Here is a 21521-nt window from a genome sequence, read left to right on the forward strand (position 1 = left end):
TATTATCATCATGGTAATTAGCTGGGATGGTTGATTCCCCAAAGGGTACAGTTATGCATTTCTTAGCACTGAGTATAAAATTATGGCTTTGGCACCATTTATTAGTCAGAGATAGACTTTATTGGAGATTGCTAGTGTCTGCAGGGGAGTTGATGATGACCCCCAGCTTGCAATTATCTGGAAATGTAGTCAGTCATAAACCTTCAGCGTTTGCTTCTATTTCAGAGAAAAAGATGACAAAAAGGAGCGGGCCCAATACCAAGACCTGGGGACTCTGCTAGTGACTGGCTTCTTGGTGTAGATGGCCTCACCTGTTTTGACCTCCTGGGTGAGTCCCATCAGTGAGCCAGTTGACTAGCCAGTGGGTGAAAAAAGGGTTTATACTTAAATTATTGAACTTGTCTGTAATGCCTGAGCTGAGTATTATATCAAAAGCCTTGGTCGAGTCAAGATAAGCTTCTTACCTTCATCCAATGCCTTGGTGGTCCTGTCAAAAAATCCACCAGATTTAATAGGCAAGACCTTTGTTTAACAAAGCAGAACTGTGATGGGTCCAGTGTTTGCAGGTTACCTGTAGTCATGCAGCAGTTTTAGGTAGATTATAAATACATGCCAGCGTACTCCTCCTCCTTTGCCAGTAGCCCTTTGCTAATACAAATCTACCATTATTATCTTTTTTTCTCCACTATCACTATTGGAGCTCCTCTAGCAATTACTATAAATACTCCCCTTTTTCTTTATCCCAGATATTCTGCTGAATAACCATCCTAAAATCCTTTCTTTATCAAATTCACATGTTCATTTCTTTCCGAATGTGTCCTCCTACAGCATTGCTATTTACAGTCTGCATTTCTTAATATAGTTCATTACTAATTTTTTTTGTGTATATTTGTGAGACCATTCTTGTTCAAAGATGATGTGGAAAGTGTTGCCATTATGATAAGAAGTCATTCTTTCCAACTGTTATGTGCAGCAACCTTTATTTAAATGTCTATTTTCAAGTTTTGTTACATGCATGCACTAATTTTTGTCAGATTGATCTTTTATACAGTTGTTTCTTGTCATATCCCTGTGAGCCTATGTCACATCTTACTCGACTTTTTGTTTTAATGAAAAGTCTCAAACAAAATTTAAAAAAAAAAAGCACTCTCATAACCTATTAAAGTAATGCAAACACACAAAACTACATACATCTGTAAATAATGCCGTTTAACCCTCCTAATAGGAACAGTTGTCTTAGACTGACAGCTACGTTCACAGGCTTTAATTAACCTATAATTACATTTATCCATGCTAAGATGCATGGTACAACCTGTGCTTCTACTTACACTGTGCAAGGCCAGTGGTAGTATTTTGGTTGCTACCAGCAAGTTTAAGGTTGGGTGTCCTACTCACGAGGATGTAAAGTGTGACCACATTACTGTTATGCCCCCTTCCCTGTCAAGTTCATCCAGCACCTTTTAATGATCACTATATAAATTATTAGTACACTCGGATTATTACAAAGACTTGTAGGTCCACTAGTATTGCATCAAGGTAAACACACAGACTGGCATTTAGTACCAATGTTACATTATGATAATCCTCAGTATCACAGCAAGGTAGCCACTCACATGGTATATGCACACACTGACTGGCATTTAGTAGCAATGTTGTTAAATTAAGACAAGCTTCTGCACCACATCAAGGTACACAAACACACCCACACAGACTCCCACACTCAGGACAGAGACACCCACACATGACAACAAAGACAGCACTACAGCAAGACCAGACAGACACTCACACAAGACCAAGACAGCACTACAGCAAGACTGAACCAGACACACTCACACAAGACTAAGACAGCACTACAGCAAGACTGGACAGAGACTCACACACACAACAAAGATAGCACTACAGCAAGACTGGACAGAGAGACACCCACACAGATTCCCACACACAGGACAGAGACAGCCACACAAGACCAAGGCAAAACATCAGCAAGACTGAACAGAGACCCACACAAGACCAAGATAAAACATCAGCAAGACTGAACAGAGACCCATACAAGACAAAGGCAGCACTACAGCAAGATTAAAATATGCAAGATGCATTAGAAAAACTGACCCCACCACACAAGACAAAAGACAGCTACAGACATGCAGAACAGTCAGACTGCAGAGGCACACAAGACAGCCATGGGACAAATATAGAAAACACTACAGGAGAAAGCCATGGGGATTACAGAGACTACAAGTAGACTCAAACCCAAAGAGAAACAGGTGAAGCCAAAAAGTGGGCAGATGACAGACACCAGTGTTATTTATCTTAAGAGTGCAGTTAGCTCCTCCGCTTTTCAGATTGATGCCATATTTAGTGCTTCTAGCTGTCCTTGCCTTACCATGAATCTTGTTGCTCTTAACTATCTTTGTTTCACAATGAATCCTGCCACTCCTGTTACCTCAACAAGTCCTGTCTGTCCTAGTTTCCCTTGCCTCAGCAAATCTTGCTGCTTTTTTCTTCACCCTTGTCCTTGTTGGTTTAGAGTGAACACACAGCTTAATATTATACAAGCCAGGCTAAGGTGCAGTTTGAAATTACGTTGTTGCCTCACAGTAAGACGCTGTCCGGTTCGATTCTCAGCTAGAGCGTCTTATGCGTGGAGACATGCACGAATGGGCATACCTTCGTTGAAGGTTGTGCATCAGGCCTGGCAAGCCGGTATGTAAAAATCAACTGCCAATCATTAGCGGACCGGAGTTCCGCTGTGGCGACCCCTAACCGGGAAAAGCCGAAAGACACAAACAAACAGCATTCTAAAAGATTACTAGAAAAGAAAGATGTGCATATACATAGAGTTTTTTCTGCTATCTTACAAATTTTCTTCCAGAGACTTCGATGAGACTGCTGCACGAGAAAGGAAGTAGCCCCAAATATATGGTCTATAATCAGGCAGCATTGCCATCTTCTGTAACACTACATCTTCATGTAAAAGAGGAATTAAAAAAATGTAAATTATTTGATGTCATCTGACTGACTTATAACTGAATGACCCACATGATGACTTCAGTGCTAAGGCCTAATCACTGCTACAATGCATTCAGGTTAAGTGTAAAAACTGAAGCTGCCATACTTAATCATCTAAGAGCTGTACAATCCAATGTGCAATGCATACCCAACAAAAAAGTGACCAGTTGATTCCATCTTGCAACGTAGGCAGAAAAGCTGAACAGAAGCAAGGACCAGTAGGCAGAAGTAGTGTAGGGCAAGGAGTTCATAAACCAGAAAAAGGGATTAGCTTCCAAAAAGTCATAGTAGTATGACTGCAGGTACAAAAGAATGGGCAACCAATACTAAAAACTGTTAATAAGGGCAAGCTGTACATTAGGCACAACTGAAATGCATAACAACATTTCTGTTCTGTTGGGGTCTATATTAAATCAGCAAATGCTTAAAAAAGTGAATGCTGATTTATCGACCCCACGAAAACGAAAGCTTACAATCCCAGACACTCGGAACAGCGATTTTTTTTTTCTCCAGGGAAAAAAATCGCTGTTCCACAAAAAATAAAAATACCTTCAAAACATTACATAAAGTGGGGGGCTTTGCTCCCCACACCCCCCTACTTAAATATACCAACTCCGAGATTGCAGTACAGTGACAAAAATGGCAAAGTAATGGAGACGGCCAAGCAATTTCTTTCCCAGGGAAAGAAATTATATGCCGTTTTGTGCTTTCAAGTTCGATCAAGACACATTTGAAGGATTGCATCTTCGATTATATAATAGGAACCCTTCTGTTGATATCTGTTACTATTGTACTGCAGTCAGAAAAACTGCAGAGTAACAGTGACCAGTAGGCAAAGAGAGCTGTAATGCAGACAACAGGCACAAGTGAAGTGTGTTACAAAATAATACACACCCAACAGTTTTTTCCACCATTTTGACTTTAAAGTAATACACACCCGTATTGCATAATGACTTTCACTGACATTTCAGTTACCATTGTATGACAGGCATAAAGAGTGAAGATTGACAGTGGTCAGTAGACAAAAATAACTCTGCGACAAAAGCCCAAATCACAGAGTTTTAGGTCAAAACACCAAATGCTGGATGTGAAACAGGATATTCTACAAAATTCTCCCCTTTTCACTGTCCTCCCCCACCAAACGTGAAGAGGCCTAAAAAGACTTAAAATATTGGTATTACAAGCTTTCTGGAACAGGTGACTAAAGACTGAAAGAACAAATGGGTAGATAGAAAGATATAAATTAAGGGGAGCACACCAAACTATGAGGCAATAACCAAACATTGTGGTATAAAAAAACAAGACTATTCCCACCTTCATAATACAAACTAGAAAAAAATCGGGAATGCAGTAACACAGTGATAGGCACTGCATAACCTTTTAGTCATTCAAAGAAAAAAGTATTCTCTTTTTATTGCCCCCCTTATCTGCTTGTCACATGAGAACCAGATACACAGTTGCTTTCAGCTACAAGCTTCTCATGTTTCACTACGAGAATTTATTTGCTAAAGGAACACTTTTCATTACGTTCATTCTCTTTTTACATTGCAATGCCTGCATTTCTTAAAACTAAACAAAGAAAGAAGAAAATGGTACCTGTTTACTGTAGTATTCCTGTAGCACACAAAAATAACTGAAAATGCTTTACTATATGCTTGGGCATTGGCTTAATGGTTAAGATGTTTACCTCACTGACACAAGGTACAAGGTTTGATTCTCACATTTGAAAGGGGAATTGGCTAGGTTTAAAATGGCCTACAAAGGAAACTAGTCTAGTACTTGCCTATGAACTATATAACATGAAGTATATGTAACGTCTTATAAAAATACTGTTAAGAACAAAAATTGTTTTACTTACAGGTACTTCTTTCCTTCCTCTTCCCCTCTTTTTAATGTTCTTCCAGACATTAATGACATGAAGTAGGGCATAAGCTTTCTAGTCGCAAACAAGTTTAACAGAGTCAAAAAAGTCTAATATTTCTAGTTTTGATTATTCAGCTATATTTCACAAAAATAGTGAATAGTATTCTAAAAAAAATTTATCAACAGAGACCCAAGTCTGTAAAGATTCTTGGACATTCTTACAGAAGATTAATGAGTTGCCTTTTGACACCCATAATAACTTTTTGACTATAGACGTAAAAAACTTGTATACGTCAATCCCTCACTTAGAAGGTGTAGAATGGACGAGTTTATTCCTTCATAGTAAAAAGGCATCTAGCCAAGAAATATATTTAGTTGAAACCTTATTAGACATCATTTTAACAAACAGTTACTTCTCATTTTAGAACGACCTTTACTTACAAAAGCAGGGTGCAGCAATGAGGTCGCCCTGCGGGGCATGTTTTGCCAATTTTGTGATGGTATATTGGGAGAAAAATTATGTATTTAACAACGTTAACTGTATGTCTACGATTTTGTACTACACATGTTTCCTTGATGACATTTTTATTATTTTTAGAGGCAACTCAGATTCAGCATTACAACTGATCGAGTACCTCAATTCTACAACATGTTTCTTTAAATTTACATATAACTTTCAGGAAACTAGTATTGACTACCTTGACGTCCACCTGCCTAAAACAAGGCAAAGAAAATGTATTATTCAAGGATATATTGTAAGGATACATATTGCAATGCATTTTTGCATTTTTCTAGCTCCCACCCTTTACCACAAAAGAGATCTATTATTAAAGGTCAAATGATTAGAGCTGCTAGAATGGTGTCACGTGAACTTGACTTCTTTGATGAATGTAACCTTTTAGGAAGTATGTTTCAACAAAGAGGTTATCCACTGTCTCTAATTGAGTCAGTAATTAATGAAGTACACAAGAAAAGGGTTAGCAGTGTACTAACACCGATTCTAGGGGGAGAAGTAACTTTAGACGCACTTGAACTGAGTCCTGCAAGTCTTGGTAGTAACATCAATAACCAAGGTAATAAACAGATAGTCAATTTAAATAAAGTTAATGACTTTGAATATAGTTTTATCATGACATTTAGTTTGGACAGTACTTTTATAAAAACTGTTTTATTTAAGAACTGGGAACTGATTAAACAGGATAAGTTGCTAGTAGAGAAATTGAATGCGAGACCTAAAATTATTTTTAGGAAAGGTATTAACTTGAAAAACATCTTGGAAGCTCCAAACCATAGAAATACACACAGACTGGTAGGTATGACGAATTGTGGATGTTGTAATATGTGTAAATTTATCAATACGGGTTGTACATTTAACATTAATGGTAGGAAATTTTATATGAGATACAATTTGAATTGTAACTCAAAAATGGTGATTTATGTCGCTTTATGTTCCCTATGTAAAGCTTTTTATACTGGGAAAACTGAGCGTAGGCTCAGAGATAGAATATATGAACATACTTATGCAATAAACACTAAAAAATGTGACGACGCCTTAGCTAGACACAACACAGAATACCCTGGTCACAATTTTACTTTCAAAGCAAGCGACCAAATCCAATATAACATCCGAGGTGGCCCTCTAAATTGGTTGCTTGAGGAAAGTGAATTATCATGGCAAATAAGGTTGAATGCCTTTAGTGAACCAGGGTTAAATGACCACTGTAATATTACTTGTCTTTTAAAATTGAGAAGTTTGGGTCATGTGTCCAATGAAGTGGGAGGATTTTATTGTGGAACGTATTATTATCCTTAGAGACAGTGATATAGGTTAATGTTGACCACTCCTACAAGCTAATATTAATGTATGTATTTTTACAACAATGAATATAGATCAGTTTCCACTTTAAAATATGTGTAGGTGGATGACTTTAGTGAATATTAAATATGCAGTGTAAAGTTTTGATTATTGTTTTTGAATAGGTATTTGGAATTTTAGACATTTTGGTTTTAACAGTATTTTATTTGTTAAACTTAAAAATGTGATTTGTTTTTTTTTTGTTATTTAAATGGTCTCGTGACTGTAACTTGTAATCTGAAGAAGTTGCCTTAATCAAGGCGACGAAAAGTGCTTAATTAAACCAGTTTATCTTGTCTTGGTGTTGGATTGATTTGCTCAAAGTTCTTTTTGTAATTTGGTTCAGTTGGTACCTAGTCAGTTTTTATATTTCACAAATTTGACTGATGCTTTGTAATCTCACATTTATTCATTAATTTCTGAGTTGCTGTTTTTCTTCCTGTTGATCTTCATCTTCAACTCCAGTTAGTGGTTTGTTTCCAAGAATACTGTTCATTATTCTGATCAACTCCTGTCCTTTTTCTCTGTCTCTCAAGCATTTTCCTTTGAAACGTTGGAGAAGGTTTCAGTGGCAAAGTCTCTCTGTGAGCCGAAATTCTATAATGAGCTGTCCAAGGTTAACTGCCGTTTCATTAATCCCTATGTAGCTGTGTACCAGTCCCCACAAAATAAGCGTGTGATCTGACAGTCTTCACAAAAACAAAATGTAATAGAAAATTTAAAAATAAACAACATAACAGAAAAAAATCTCATCAAGTCCTACAGGAAATCAGTAGCTGCCCCCATTAAAGACTCTATCAAAAGGTCAACAATGAACTAGAAATGAGCATCAAGAAGGTCAAAAACTAACCATGAGCTAAAACTAGTATTGTAAGTGAATGTAAGTGAATGACAATAACAGATTCTTCTGTAATTACATTTGAACATGAGAAATACCACCTAACAATGTTCTGAGCTAAGTGGTGTTACCCATGCTGACCCTAAAGGTAGTACTTAATGAATTTGCAGGCAGAATTAATGTTAACGTTATCCCAGAAGCAGTCATTGAAATTCTGCAAATTCCTGAGTCCCTTACACTCCTGAAATCATCATGAAAACAAGTCCTGGTTATGCTGTGAGAAACTAAAAACAGCTGTTTCTTGGGTCCAGGCAGTTTACCCAGATGCCTAATTAGTAACACCAGACATGCCCTCACTGAATCCCCTCCTACACTTCTTAATTTAAACCTAGCTATGGGGTATATCCCTGACGTATAGGAAACAACTTTTGTAAAGCCCCTTCATAAAGGGAACTGTACTACTGAGCCCAGGAATTTATAGTCTGTCCACTTAACTAGCCACATTTGCAAGGCCATGGAACATACATCTATGACATAATGAATTATGATATTCAGAACCCACAACAGTTTGGATTTATCAATGGATGTCATGTCTACTTAATGTAGTAAATTTCTTTGAAAATATTACATAGGGAGTAATTGGGGAGTAAATTCAGTCCATACAATATATCAGGATCTGTCCAAGGTCATTATACCCGGCACTGGTTTGTATTATAAATCAGCTAAAACACTCCAAGGGTAGGCTCTATGTGGTTAGATGGATTGCATATTGGCAGAAAGATAGAAGGCACACAATTAAGGTGACAGGTGCCACTAAAGAAAGTAGAGAGTTGAGTATACTAGGGCTCATTGCCGCACTCCTTTTTGATGTATACTTTTCCTGACCTCCTTGCCTTAAACTAAGGCCTTTGGCTAACCTGATTTGTCAGTGACTTATAAGTTGGGTGTTAGCATTCACTCTTCTCCAGATGTAAAATCACTACAGCAAGAACTAATCCTTATGAACCAATGGTTTGCAAAAAAGGGCCTTAAACTGAATGCAAAAACGTGCAGTATTGTCACATTTGGTAAACACCCTTTGTCTGTAACGTACATCATAGCCAGTAACCCTACTCCAAATTAACATAGTAGTCTGAGACCTTGACACTTCGATTGATAACGTCATTTTCTTTGATTTTTTATCTAGCAAGTAGTCTGGAAATCCTTGTATCTAGGCCAATTAATTTCTAAAGGCATCTCTCATCCTGATCAAAAGAAATCATCAACCCTCTGTACTCCATAATTAGACCAGTTAGAGTACAATGTCCCTTTTGGCATATACCTAGTCAGATAAGTTGTGTAGCTAGAAAGGCTCCTAAGGTTCCTAATTAAAAAAAGGTTTATTGGTGTAAATTCCCTCGGCTACCAAGATAGGCTTGGAACTTTGTCCTGTACTGTGCCTCGTATAGATTTCTTTGAAGAGACGTATCTGTTCCATTCAGTGCTATCAAAACCCTACCCTTCTTTATCTTTTGTACCCTATATAAGATAAACAGCTCCACAAGAAGTTTTACGGATCTAAACCTCCACCAACACATACATAAAACATCTTGGAGGTACAGGTTTGTTACTCCATATCTTGAACATATTGCCTTTACACCTTAAACAGAGTGACAGTCTTACATATGACATGTATTACCCTCCTGGAAGTTGGAGGTACAGCCTGAAAGTGAGTATTGGCAAAATGCAAATGGTGTCTTTACTTGCTTGACTTATCACTCTTGCACTCCTTAGTGGTGAAAAAGGACATTGTTTCAGGCCCTAAGAGTGCCAGCACTAGAGAAGACTGTACCTGTTCTAGGCAAGGATGGCCACCCATGGTTGGAAGTAGAAAGCTGGTTCCACCTCAGGGCTTGGCTCCTTATGACAGCCCCTTATTCCAGTAGATCGGCCTATGGGAATCTTGGAGTTGATTGAGATTGCTAGGAAGCCTTCTATTCTGCAGGCTTGCACCAAAGAGTAAAAAAAAATTCTGTGGTCAGAGTAGCACCCTCTGCCTCCCCAGTCAGTTTGCAGGTGATTCTGATGTACCTCAGGTAGATGTAGTTTGGTTCTTAATTGTTTCATAGTGTGAGTACATGCACGAGTTGTTTTTGCACGTCATAACCTTGTGGAAGCAGAAATGTGTTTCAAACTCCCTCCTCTCTGTAGGCCCTGTATTGTATAGCAACTTTTCAGTCTGTCATTCAAGTCTGAGAGCTTGACTGGTGAAATTCATCTCTTGGGAAATGCTGTATTTTGTGGCCATTATCTCTGCACTTTTCCTCTTAGAGCTTCAAGCCTTTATGTTAAGGGACTTGTATTTACTTTCACGTGGATATCCAGAAAAGTACTTGTTTACTTCTGGTAGTAGTTTCTCAGTTTTTCCTGAACCAGTCCATTACTCTTCCTGTTTTCTTAGAGATAGTGGGAATCGGGGGTGTGAGGACTCCTTCACATCCTGGGTGTCCCATGGCAGCTCAGGTGCTAAGTGAACTCCATGCTGTAGTTTAGGAGGACATCTTTTCATCACTTTTGCTTCAGGGAAGTAAGAGCTTATGGTTGTGTAGTAGATATTTTAGAATTGGCCGGCCAGTTTTATCATTTGCCATCAATTTGCCTACCATCCATTGGAAAGTGTTTGGAATCAGAATCTATTCCAGTATAGGAATGATTTACTCCACTGCTTGCCTTAATGCTCTTGTTGCAGACATTTATGTTGCTGCCATTTGCTTGTCAATGCAGTCCTTTAACAGGTATTATAATCATCAATGTGGCTTTGGGAACAGGGCCAGTTTTTGGGAAGCCATTTGAGCTTCGGCCTTAGGTGATCCTCCAGCTCCTTCTATCTTAGTAGTAGTATAGCATGCATCAAGAAGAGACCTCATTTAAAAAAAAAAAAAATAAGAACATATCAGTTTGTCTACTGAAGGTGCCTCCTTGACAAGCCCAGGAATACCATCTTGTCTTCCTCCTACTATAGGTGTGTCTCCATCAGCTGCTGAATAAAGTGGTGACAGATCTACATTTCTGTTCTGCAATTTGTAAGTAGATGCTTGCTGTTGACTAGTGGGTGAAATGGTAGGTTCCAGGATTGAGAGCTGTTATGTGCCAGTGCATTACATCCTAGCAAATGTTGGTCAGGCATGGGCATCCTCAAATAAGGGACTTTGTTGAAAAAATGCACAAATCTAATTGGTGGAGAAGTATGAGCCAACTTAGAACCCTTCAAGGAAAAATATCTAATAGATAAGTTGAAACAGTACGAATATAATTGGTATTTTTGTGCTTTCAGGGGTTTATGCATGCTTTACTGATCAGTATTTCATTTTGCATTTTGCAGACAGATGGCTCATGAACTCCATGCAGAAACAGTAAGGCGCAGAGCTGAGGATGAGGCATTTTACAGACAGCAGGAATTGCTTCAAGAAGCAGAACAGCAAAGGAGGAATATTCTTCTGGAAGAGGAACAGAAGCTTGTTGATCAAAGAGTGAGGTAAATATTGCTGTTAGTGTGTAGTTTATACCAGCCTGAGAGGCTGGAGAAGGATCATATTTGGGGGTAAGAAAAGGGTGAAGATTTCTGCCATCATAACACAGAAGGTTAAGGTAAACGAAGTGCAAACATGCAACAATCTGTTAGTGTTAATTTTGATTCTTATGATTTCTGCGTGCAAATCCATTTGATTGCTTCAGTCACTGAGTCAAATCAGAAACCCAGTTATTTTTAAGTAGTTCACAGCAGATCACATATTCACCTTTCAGACAGATCTTGCATACTCCTGTAGGAGTCCATGTAGTCTTATGCTGATGCAGAATTTAAAGTTCACCATTCTGTAAATAGCCTTCATCCTTTGCAGAACATATCCTTTCCCCTTGTGTACTGCAAGAGTTAGAAGCCATATTAGGCTCATAGGTAGGTACTAGGCTATCTGCCCGAAGGCAGTTATAAGCCTAGCCAGAATGTGTTGGCTTTTGCCGCCCCCTTAGATTAGTTCCCTGTGCCTCTGTCCAGCAGAACCACTGAAGTGATCCCCGGGGTAAACTTTCTGTTTCCCATCCACTCGTCAAGGTTTCTCTTGAAGAGTGCTAGCAAGGAGCTCTGCCTAATGTATATTGGAATCTTGTTCAAAGCATGGGAAGTCTCTGGGACAGGAATCTATCCCTCCAGCATGTCCTATTTGTTGTTGTGGTGAGGTTTAGATCCCTAGAGCGTGTGGCTCAAGGGGATAAGGTTTTCTTTAGGTGGAGCATGTCCATCAATTCTGGGTTGGACATGGCCTTATATGCCAGGCAGAGATCACCGCTGTGCAAGTGGTATGCAACTGAGTACAGCTGGAGTTTCTTCAGTCGAGCTGCATAGGGCATTTGTTTGAGGCCAGTGATCCTCTTGGTGAGGTACTTCTGTGGTCTTTCCAGCTGTTGCAGGTGTCTTGGGGCATTGTACTCTATGATGGGTCTGATGAATGATGAGTAGAGAAGCACAATGACCTCTTTTGATCTGAATGCAAACCCTTTTGTGATTAGGCGGGCCATATAGAAGGATTTTCTAACCACTTTGGCGATGTGATTATCAAAGGAGAGATTACTACCTAGTTGGGTCCCCAGATCCCTTATTACGTTTTCTGTATTTAGGGGACTACCACCAATGTGGCAGTTTGTAGGTACTTTGTCATTTCCAAAGAGAATAACTATGCACTTTTTGGCATTTAGCTTGAGGCCATGATTTTGACTCCAGGTATCTGTCTCAGTGAGACCCTTTTGGAGGATGTCTGTGTCAGCCAGTGAGTCAGTTATAGCCCCTAGTTTGCAGTCGTCTGCGAACTTGGTCAGCCATAGTCCTCCTGTGCTTGTCTCTAGCTCTGAGAAGTATATGCTGAACAGGAGGGGTCCTAGGACTGAGCCCTGGGGAACGCCACTTATAACCGGTTTAGAGTCAGACCTAGCTCCTGCAACCCTGCAACTCTCACCATGTGGGTTCTGTCCATGAGCCAATTGGAAACCCATCTTGTGACATAGGGGTTTATGTTTAGGCTGGTGAGCTTGTCTATAATACCAGAATGGGGAATGGTGTTGAAGGCCTTTGCAAGGTCTAGGTAGGCTGTGTGTACCACCTTTCCCTCGTCTATAGCCTTAGTAACTGTCTCAAAGAAGTCCACCAGGTTTAGAAGGCATGATCTGCCCTTAACAAAGCCGAACTGGGTAGGATCCAGTGTTTGGAGGTTCCCAATGTCTCTGTTAATGAGTTCCAAGATGATGTGCTCCATAGCCTTGCAGACCAAGCTAGTCAGGCTTATAGGGCGATAGTTCCCAGGGTCTGTTGTTGCTCCACCTTTGTGGAGCGGAATAGTTGTTGCTGTGCACCACTCTATGGGTATGTAGCCTGTGGAGAGGCTGAGTTTGAACAGTGTGTTTAGGTGAGGGGTTAATTCGTATTTGAGCTTGTGTAGGACGCAGCCTTGGACACCGTCCAGTCCCATTGATGCTGTGTTTTTAGCTTTGGAGAGGGCTATTTTAACCTGAGTGTCTGTGATTTCAGGGGCTCTACATTCTTCTGGTATGGTTATGGGCCCTTTTGGGGGTGAGAGAGGGGTGAAGTTTGCACTGAACCTGTCTGCCAGGTTGATGGCAATATTGGTTGGTTCAGTGTATCTTGTGCCATTCTGCACCAACTCCGAGCAGATCTGAGCATTGCCACTTGACATAGCTAAAGAATGCCTTGTGGTTATCTTTGGAGTCCTTGGCAAGTTTTCTTTCAAAGCTTGCCTTCAGTGATTTTATGAGGGATCGTAGTTTCTTGCCGATACTGATCAGGGATGTCTTCCCTTCTTGGGATTTTACTCTTTTCTGTACTAGTTTCTTCCTTCTGTTGTATAGCTTGTTTATGGCAGGGGTCCACCAGACTGTTTTCCTTTTCTTGGAGGGGTGAGTCTTGGTTTTGCTTGGGATAGCATGATCCATGCGTTCTTGTAGGTGCCAGTAGATTGCATTAGTAAAGCATTTTGCAGCTTGGACAGTGTTATCCTTTAGCATGGGGGCTGTGAAACTTTCCACCTCCGTCTTAAGTAACTTGAAGTTTGCTTTTGAAAAGTTTTTCATGGTGATTTCCTTGTCTGGGGGTGAGGGTGGAATGTGGATATCCAAAGTGATTTGTTTATGGTGAGATTTAACCAGCGAGGGGCTGACCTCAGGTGTGGAACACCGGTCGCCCATGTTGGTGATGACCAGGTCCAATATGTTGTCACCTCTGGTGGGAGTGTTGACCAGTTGTTCCAGGGCGTTTGAGTTTATATATTCTAGGAAATGTTGGGCAAGGGAGTTAGTACTTGAGTAGTTCTCCCAGTTAATGTTTGGGTAGTTGAAATCATCCAATATTGGGGTGTTTGGCAGGACCTTTATGTTACCCAGTGTTTCCAGAAATGTGGAATGGGGGTCCTGGAACATGGTGGGTGATCTGTAGCAAGCTACAATTTGAATTGCAGTTTTGCTTGTTGTTAGTTGCACGTGGATAATCTCTGAAGCATCATGCTGTGCCACTAACCTCGAGGTGTGGGTATCCTTGATGAATATGCATACTCCCCCCACCTTTTGTATTTCGGTCCGGGTTCTGTGGCCGAAATGTGGTATGAGTTGTAGCCTGGTAGTGCTGGGTTGCTCTCTGTAGCCTTAAACCAGGTTTCTGTTACTGCACATATATCGATTTTCTCCATACTGAGGAGTGCCTCAAGTGCGTGCATTTTGAGGTTTAGACTTCTGGCATTTAGTATTACCCTCAGATATTTGTTACTTGTGCTATTTACGGCGGTGGGTTTGTCTTTTGAGCCTTGCCTAAAAAAGGCAATATGGGGGTGGCAAGAGCCTTGGCCAGTATTCGAAAGCCTAAGGGTGACAGGTGCAAGCCATCTCTAGAGAAGCAGCGTGGCTTGTTGAGCATGTCATCACAGGCAGACAGACACTGGATCCCCTTTGAATGACACCAGAAACTTAGCCAGTTGTTAAAATTGATAATTGTTTCTTTATACCTTGGTATCATTCTTGGTGAGGGCAGGATGCTACTCAGGGTCAGGGTCATACCAGCCTGGGCTACGTGATTAGCAAGCTCTTCCATGTCTCTTTTCATGTAGTCCAGGGAGGTACGGCTCAGGTCATTCACACCAACATGGACAATGACAGAGTCGTATTTGTGCTTGTTCTGCAGTGACCTGAGTGCTTGTGTTATGTGGTGGATCCTGGCACCCGATAGGCAGCTAACAGTAACCTTCTCCTTATTCAGCCTAGTGAGTGGGACATCAGTGTGCCTGACTATAGAATCACCTATTACTAGTATGTTGGGTATGTTATTTTGCCTTGAGGGCTGTGATTGCGTGGCACACTGGTTTTGTGAAGTATGTGTTTCGTGGTTTGTGTTGGGGGGGTGGAGGTTGCTTGGATGTCTTCTTTGGAGAGCTCTGTTGCATTTGCAGATTTTTATTTAGAGCCTCAGAGTATGTTTTTGTGTATTTACATGTGTTTTTTACCGGTGCTGGTTTAATGGGTCTATGTGAGACTGGTGGTGTGATGCCAGTATTTCTCTTCTCCTCTTGACTGTCTGATCCAGTCTTGGCTTGAGAGAGCTTAGCCTCCATTTGGGCTGTATAATTGCATCTCTTGCATGTATTAGTGTTTGGTGGTAGGAGGAGAGGGTTGTCTGTGTACATGAGGCAGTTGTTACATTGCCTCAAAATGCCCACATTCACCAGTTGGACTGGAGAGTACACCTGAAACTGCCCTTTGGACATGCCTGGATAGGTACAGTAAACTGTTTTACTGAATGGCCGGTAAGGTCGAATAGAGAGCCTTGTCCTTTTGTAGTGCTAGGGTTTATAAGTGCTTGCTATGAGTTTTGAGCAAATGCTGGGCTGAGAAATGAATGGCTTGAGTGCTTAAGTTGAAAGTTTGTCTAGTTCCAAGGGAAAAATTGAAGAGGAGACTTTGTGGAGCCAGGAATAAGTATACCCTAGCTAACTGGCTCTGCCTGGCCCGCAAAACCAGGCAAATGTGGTTTTTATATCAAGGAAATGAAAGAGAGAGAAATTATCTCAAAGTGGCCAATAAACTACTACTTTCTGACCTGAAACCACTCCTCTAGGGACAGGTAGGCTGCTCAAAGCTACCCTCTCTGACAGGTGAACAGAGAAACTTCCTTCTATCCAAGTAAGGTATGGGCAAACACAGAGATCTGTAACACAGCCCTGAATTCAGCACTAACCTGAAAACTGGACTATACTAGCCTAGAAAGCTATTAGTATCAGAATTTCTTAATGAAATTTAGTGAGATTCTCTTATGTAAGTTTAAGTCCTCACAGGACCAAAACATGGTAACATTTGTTAACGGTTAAAAATGTGAAAGCAACCAAGTCTGCATTTCTCAAAAGAAAATGTCATGAAATCATTCAGATGTAGCAAATGTATGGAGTCAGATTATCAAATTAACTGTCAGAAAGTCTGCTAAATATTTCAGTCTTTCACTCGTTATCAGTAGTAATATGACAAATGACAGCCCACTGCCAAAGTGCTCAAGAAAGCTTTCAAAGTAGCCTCAATCATCCTACCTCTGCTACAGTGCTTTCAGACTTTGCCCTAGATTTTCTGTTAGATCCTCATTGAGAAATATGTTATCTGTCATTTAGAAAAAAACTTTTCTGTCAGACCTGATGTAACTATATCCAAAGTTTGTTTTTTTACCTTTGTTATTAACTTATATGTAATTACTTTGATGTCCCTAACCTCTGATATTCTTCGTGTTTCAGTGTTGCAGTCATCACACTTGGGTTATCTGCCTACAGGTAGCCCTCACTCTGCCCGAATACCAGAGACTTAGTATTTCTGCGTCAGTTGTTGTCGTTTCAGGACTGATGTCAGGTTGTCAGGAGTATAAAAACAGGCAGTCGACGCCATTACATCAGTCTTTCTTGCAGAAGAGCCCTAAGCAGAAGCAGTTTGCAAGTGCCAGTCAGCCACTACTTGAGTTTTCGTTTACGAATTGAATAATTCTGAAGTCTTCTAAAGCTAAGTACCCCATTGGAGATCCTTTTGTCTTGCTGTAACCGATGTCAGAAAAAGTTAACAATTGCCTTGCCTGTGGAAAGCAAATACCACACAAAGCTTTTCATTCTTACTGTGTCACCTGTTTAGGCCCAGACCATGACGTACTTCGCTGTCAGTTTTGTGCTTTGTTCAACGCCCGAACCGTTTGTCATCGAACTCTCATTGTTCCTAAATTCTTTTGCTCGTGATCTCTGTATTCCGAAATGGCTTCGGTAAGCCATCTGACTACCGATATTCCGAAAAAACATAAGGATAAAGACAGAGACAGACTGCACAGGTCCAAAGCTGCCGACAATACTTCTGCTAAGCTAGTCACCAGTTCGCTGGTACTCAGTGACGCGCTTCTGTAGCCCCTGATGCCCACTTCAGTGGATTCGCAGGCCTCTACCGAGACCTGTTCAGAGCATGCGGTATGCAGCGAGACTCTTCTTTGACTATAGAACATGTGGATGTCTCTACCTTGGATGGGTCCGGAGCCGCTGAATAGGCACCGTCTTCTGAGGCAGTTCTTCGCACTACCAATGTTCGACTCAAACCGACGACTTCATTTTTATCTAAAACTACCCAGTTTCTAAGGCCAAGAGTACGCACTACACCTAGAAAACCAATGACCAAAGCGCATGCACCTGCTCCCTTGCCACAACGACAAATGCTTAGAATGGCAGAAGACCTTATTATGCTGATTAGGGAAAGTCAGCCTTCCCTTGCTAAGAGAAAAAGAGACCAGTCTCCTGCAGCTTCTACAGACTAGGAGTCCGATGACTCTGAGATATCTGATTTATGAAGGCATGCCCTTATCTGCTTATGAGGATTCAGATGCAGAGGAATCCATTCCCTCTGCCTCTCCTCCAGAGGATTTTTCTTTTGGTGAAACCTTACATACTTTAAGAGAGCATTTCCACTGGGAATGCCAAGACTATCCTCAGTCCAAAAAGAGACTCAGTGAATTTCTAGATTTGCCACAGCACAGACCTTTAGCAATACCCCCAGTCCTGGAAGTTGTTGATGATGTCTTTATGGAATCCAGTCTTACTCTTGATACTTTACCCCCTGCCCCTAGGAAACCAGACAGGTACTACAGAGTAAACCACAAAACGAAACAAGCGTTTGGATTGGAAAAATACCAAACTTAGAAAAAACAATCCAAGTCTGACACAGGCTAACTAAACAGCTGCATTTTTCCAAAACAAATGGTTTTAGTGAACAAAAAATGTCCACAATACTGCAACCAAGACAAAATACATTGAAAAAGGTAATCTAAGAAACCAAAGCAGTTAGAGTAAGTGCTTATCTGTTCACTTGACAGACTTTTTCAAACTGAAAATAATCACTATAATCAGCTCATATATAGCTTGAAGTTGTAATTGCCTCAATTCACTTTTAAAGACATAGATGTTCCTCAAGCTGTAATTTTTGCGCTTATGCATAATGTTCACAATATTTAAGTAACAGGTTTAATAAAAAAACAATATTAAGATTTCTTTCCATTTTAAAAAAATAAAATTTGAGACAAAATTCATAACTTTCCAGCCCTTTGTTTTAAAATGGGCAACGAGGACAGGTGTTTATTAATACCTGGAGGTTCATTGGCTTTCAGTGTTAACTGCCAGTACAGTTCCCTAGCCTCTATATCATTCCCCTAGTCACTTCCTCTTGTGTTCTGCCTAACAATGTCCAAGATGCCAAACTTAAACCCAGAGAAATTAGGGCAAGCTTGTGAATGTTTGTAAAGGGCATTGTTTTTATTTTGTGTTTCAATGGTGTAAAGGTGTTCATAAATTCTCATCCTAAGAGATCTTTCCATCTTTCCTACATAAAATTTTTTACACCCTTGACGTATACTAATGTAAACTATTCCTTTCATGTGGCAGTTACCCCCTGCCAACTTCACTCTTTGTAACAGATCTCCCACCCTCATTGTATTTTCCAAGATGAACAAGCATTGATTACATCTACCACATTTGGTAGTCTGTCTTGGAGAACTCAAGGTTGTAAGTGTTTACTAGGTTAACGACCACAAGGGCCTTTTTAAGCCTAGCCATGCATCCCACATCTCAGACAAGTTTTGATAGCCATGATAAGTGAAACAAGGGCTTGGGAGATGAAACACTTGCAAGCTAGAGCCTGGGCGATGACCCATTTACAGGTTGCCTGTGTCCATTAGAGAGATAAGTGCCACACTAGGGATTCATAAGTTCATAGGTAGGTACTAGGCTATCGGCCCAAGGGCCTACATAAGCCTAGCCAACAAGGTTCCCTGGCCTACACCACCCAAGAAAGTTATTTTCCTATGCCACTGTTGAGCAGAGACACAGAAGTGATCCCCAGGGTGTATTTCCTATTTCTCATCCACTCATCAAGATTTTTCTTGAAGAGTGCTAATAAAGAACTTTGCTTGACATAGATGGGTAGCCTGTTCCGGAGTATGGGAAGACTCTCGGACAGGAATCAATTCCTCCAGCATGTCCTGTTTAGGGATCTGAACCTTGTCACTAAAATAGAGCGTGTAGCTCGGAGGGATTTGGATTTCTTTAGGTGTAGCATGTCCAACAGCTCTGTGTTTGACATAGCTTTATATGTTAGGCTGAATTTTTAGAGGCGGTAAGTGTAGGGCATTTGTTTGAGGCCAGTAATCCTGTTTGCGAGGTACTTCTGTGGCCTTTCCAGCTGCTGCAGATGTCTTGTGAGGCACATTCCAAAAGGGGCGTTGTACTCTATAATGGGTCTAATGAGTGTCGAGTAGAGGGGAACAATGACCTCTCTTTTCCTGGATGAGAACCCTTTTATGATGAGGTGTGCCACGTAGAAGGACTTCCTGACTACTGTGGCGATGTGACTATCAAAGGCAAGACTACTGTCCACCTGGGTCCCAAGGTCTCTTATCACACATTCAGTGTTAAGTAGATTGCTGCCTATGTAGTAGTTCATGGGTACAGAGTTTTTACCAAAGGGAATGACACTGCACTTTTTGGCATTGAGCTTGAAGCCATGGCTCTGACACCAGGCATCTGTATCAGCGAGGCCCTTCTGTAGGATGTCCACATCATTTGGGGACTTGACTATGGCTCCTAGTTTGCAGTCATCTGTGAACTTTGTTAACCAGAGGCCTTCTGTGTTAGCCTGTACTTCAGAGAAGTAGATACCAAACAGGAGAGGTCCCAGGACGGAACTCTGTGGTACTCCACTTGTCACTGCTTTGAGGTCAGATTTGGAGTCTGCAACTTTTACAGTGTGGGTTCTGTCAGAGAGAGAGTTGGCAACCCTTCTTGTAACATAGGGATTTATACCTAGTTTAGTGAGTTTAGCTATAATTCCAGAATGGGGGATGGTGATGAAAGCACTGGCGAGGTCAAAATAGGCTGTGTGAACCACCTTACCCTCATCTACGACTTTGGTGACTGCCTCAAAGAAGTCAATCAGGTTCAGGAGGCATGATCTGCATTTCACTAACCCGAACTGGGTGGGATCCAGAGTTTGGAGGTTACCAATGTCTTTGTTTATGAGTACCATGGCCTTGCAGACCAGGCTCATCAGGCTAATAGGTCGATAATTCCTGGGATCAGTGGTGTCTCCCCCTTTGTGGAGTGGGTTAACTGTTGCTGTATGCCATTCAGTGGGCACAAAGCCTGATGTGATGCTATTATTGAACATGAGTGTGTTGTGGGGTGCTCCAATAAATATTTCATGCTTTTACCCACCCTATTAGTAAAAAGTGGACCTTTACCCAAGCTATTAATAAATTCTTCATTCCCTTCCAAAATCACCCAGTTTTTGAGTAAAATGTCTTGAACCTTTCTACCGAAGGAACTAAACTCTATAACCATAGAGTGTGTACCTATCATTCTTAGTCTCGTTACTACAGTTGCCTGTCAGTTGTCCTTGATCCAACAGCAGGATGTATCTTGTACCCCAACCTGCCAACACCTCTCTTTCAAGATTCACTACCCAATCTTCTGGGTATCCCCTATTCACAAACATTTGGGACAGTAGCAGCAATTTGTTTTTGAACCCTGCCAGTGTAGAACACATTCTCGCACCTCTAATCTGCCCATGGACCAGGTTCCTTTTAATATACCAAGTTGAGTGCGAATATGATCAACTTTGTGATATAAATTATGGAATGGGTCTTAAAAAACAATTATTTTGTTTTTGAGGAAGAGTATTATAAACCATTAAGGGGGAGTAGTGAATGGGCATGCCTTCGTTGAAGGTTGGACGTCGAGAGCTGGCACCTCGGCACCGTGAAAATCTACTTCCAGTCATTAGTGGACCGGAGTTCCACTGTGGCAACCCCTAACTGGGTAAAGCCGAAGGAACAACAAGCGATGGGGTCTAGCTGTGCCCTGAATTTCACTAATTTAGTGATGACTGCGTGGGAGAAAAAGTTTATCTTCGGAACAAAATTTTACGAACATTGGATACTGTATTTACGTTATTTGGACAACGTATTTATTCTATGGTAGGGGGATTTAGAGGTGGTGGACGAGTTTTTTAGTTACATTAACAACGTTTTTAAATTTTTTTAATTCACACATACCTACAATCCTTACAGAAGTGATTACTTAGATGTGAGTTTGATCAAGGACATGGAATTAAAAGTTGTTGAGTCTAGGGTTTACCGTAAGCCCACATATTCTAACAGTTTCCTTAGGTTTGAAAGCCAGCACCCTTAATATATTAAAAGGAACTTGGTCCGTGGTCAGATGATTAGAGGTGCGAGAATGTGTTCTACACTGGCAGGGTTCAAAAATGAATTACTGCTATTGTCCCAAATATTTGTGAATAGGGGATACCCAGAAGATTGGGTATTGAATCTTGAAAGAGAGGTATTGGCAGGTTGGAGTACAAGAT

At 40.8% G+C, this 21521-nt stretch overlaps 1 protein-coding gene across 1 annotated transcript in view; it reads left to right on the forward strand.

Moving 5' to 3' along the window:
• The window catches only part of TBC1D31 (TBC1 domain family member 31), a 1335355-nt gene that overhangs the window by 722083 nt on the left and 591751 nt on the right, over nucleotides 1-21521 (forward strand). The window contains exon 15 of the mRNA XM_044066576.1: nucleotides 10927-11079. Coding sequence (XP_043922511.1) covers nucleotides 10927-11079 — 153 coding nt within the window. The remainder of the gene's footprint in view (nucleotides 1-10926; nucleotides 11080-21521) is intronic.

This window comes from Protopterus annectens, chromosome 3.part1 (genome assembly GCF_019279795.1).
Source record: "Protopterus annectens isolate FY-2018-M chromosome 3.part1, PAN1.0, whole genome shotgun sequence".
Classification (NCBI taxonomy): Eukaryota; Metazoa; Chordata; order Ceratodontiformes; family Protopteridae; genus Protopterus; species Protopterus annectens.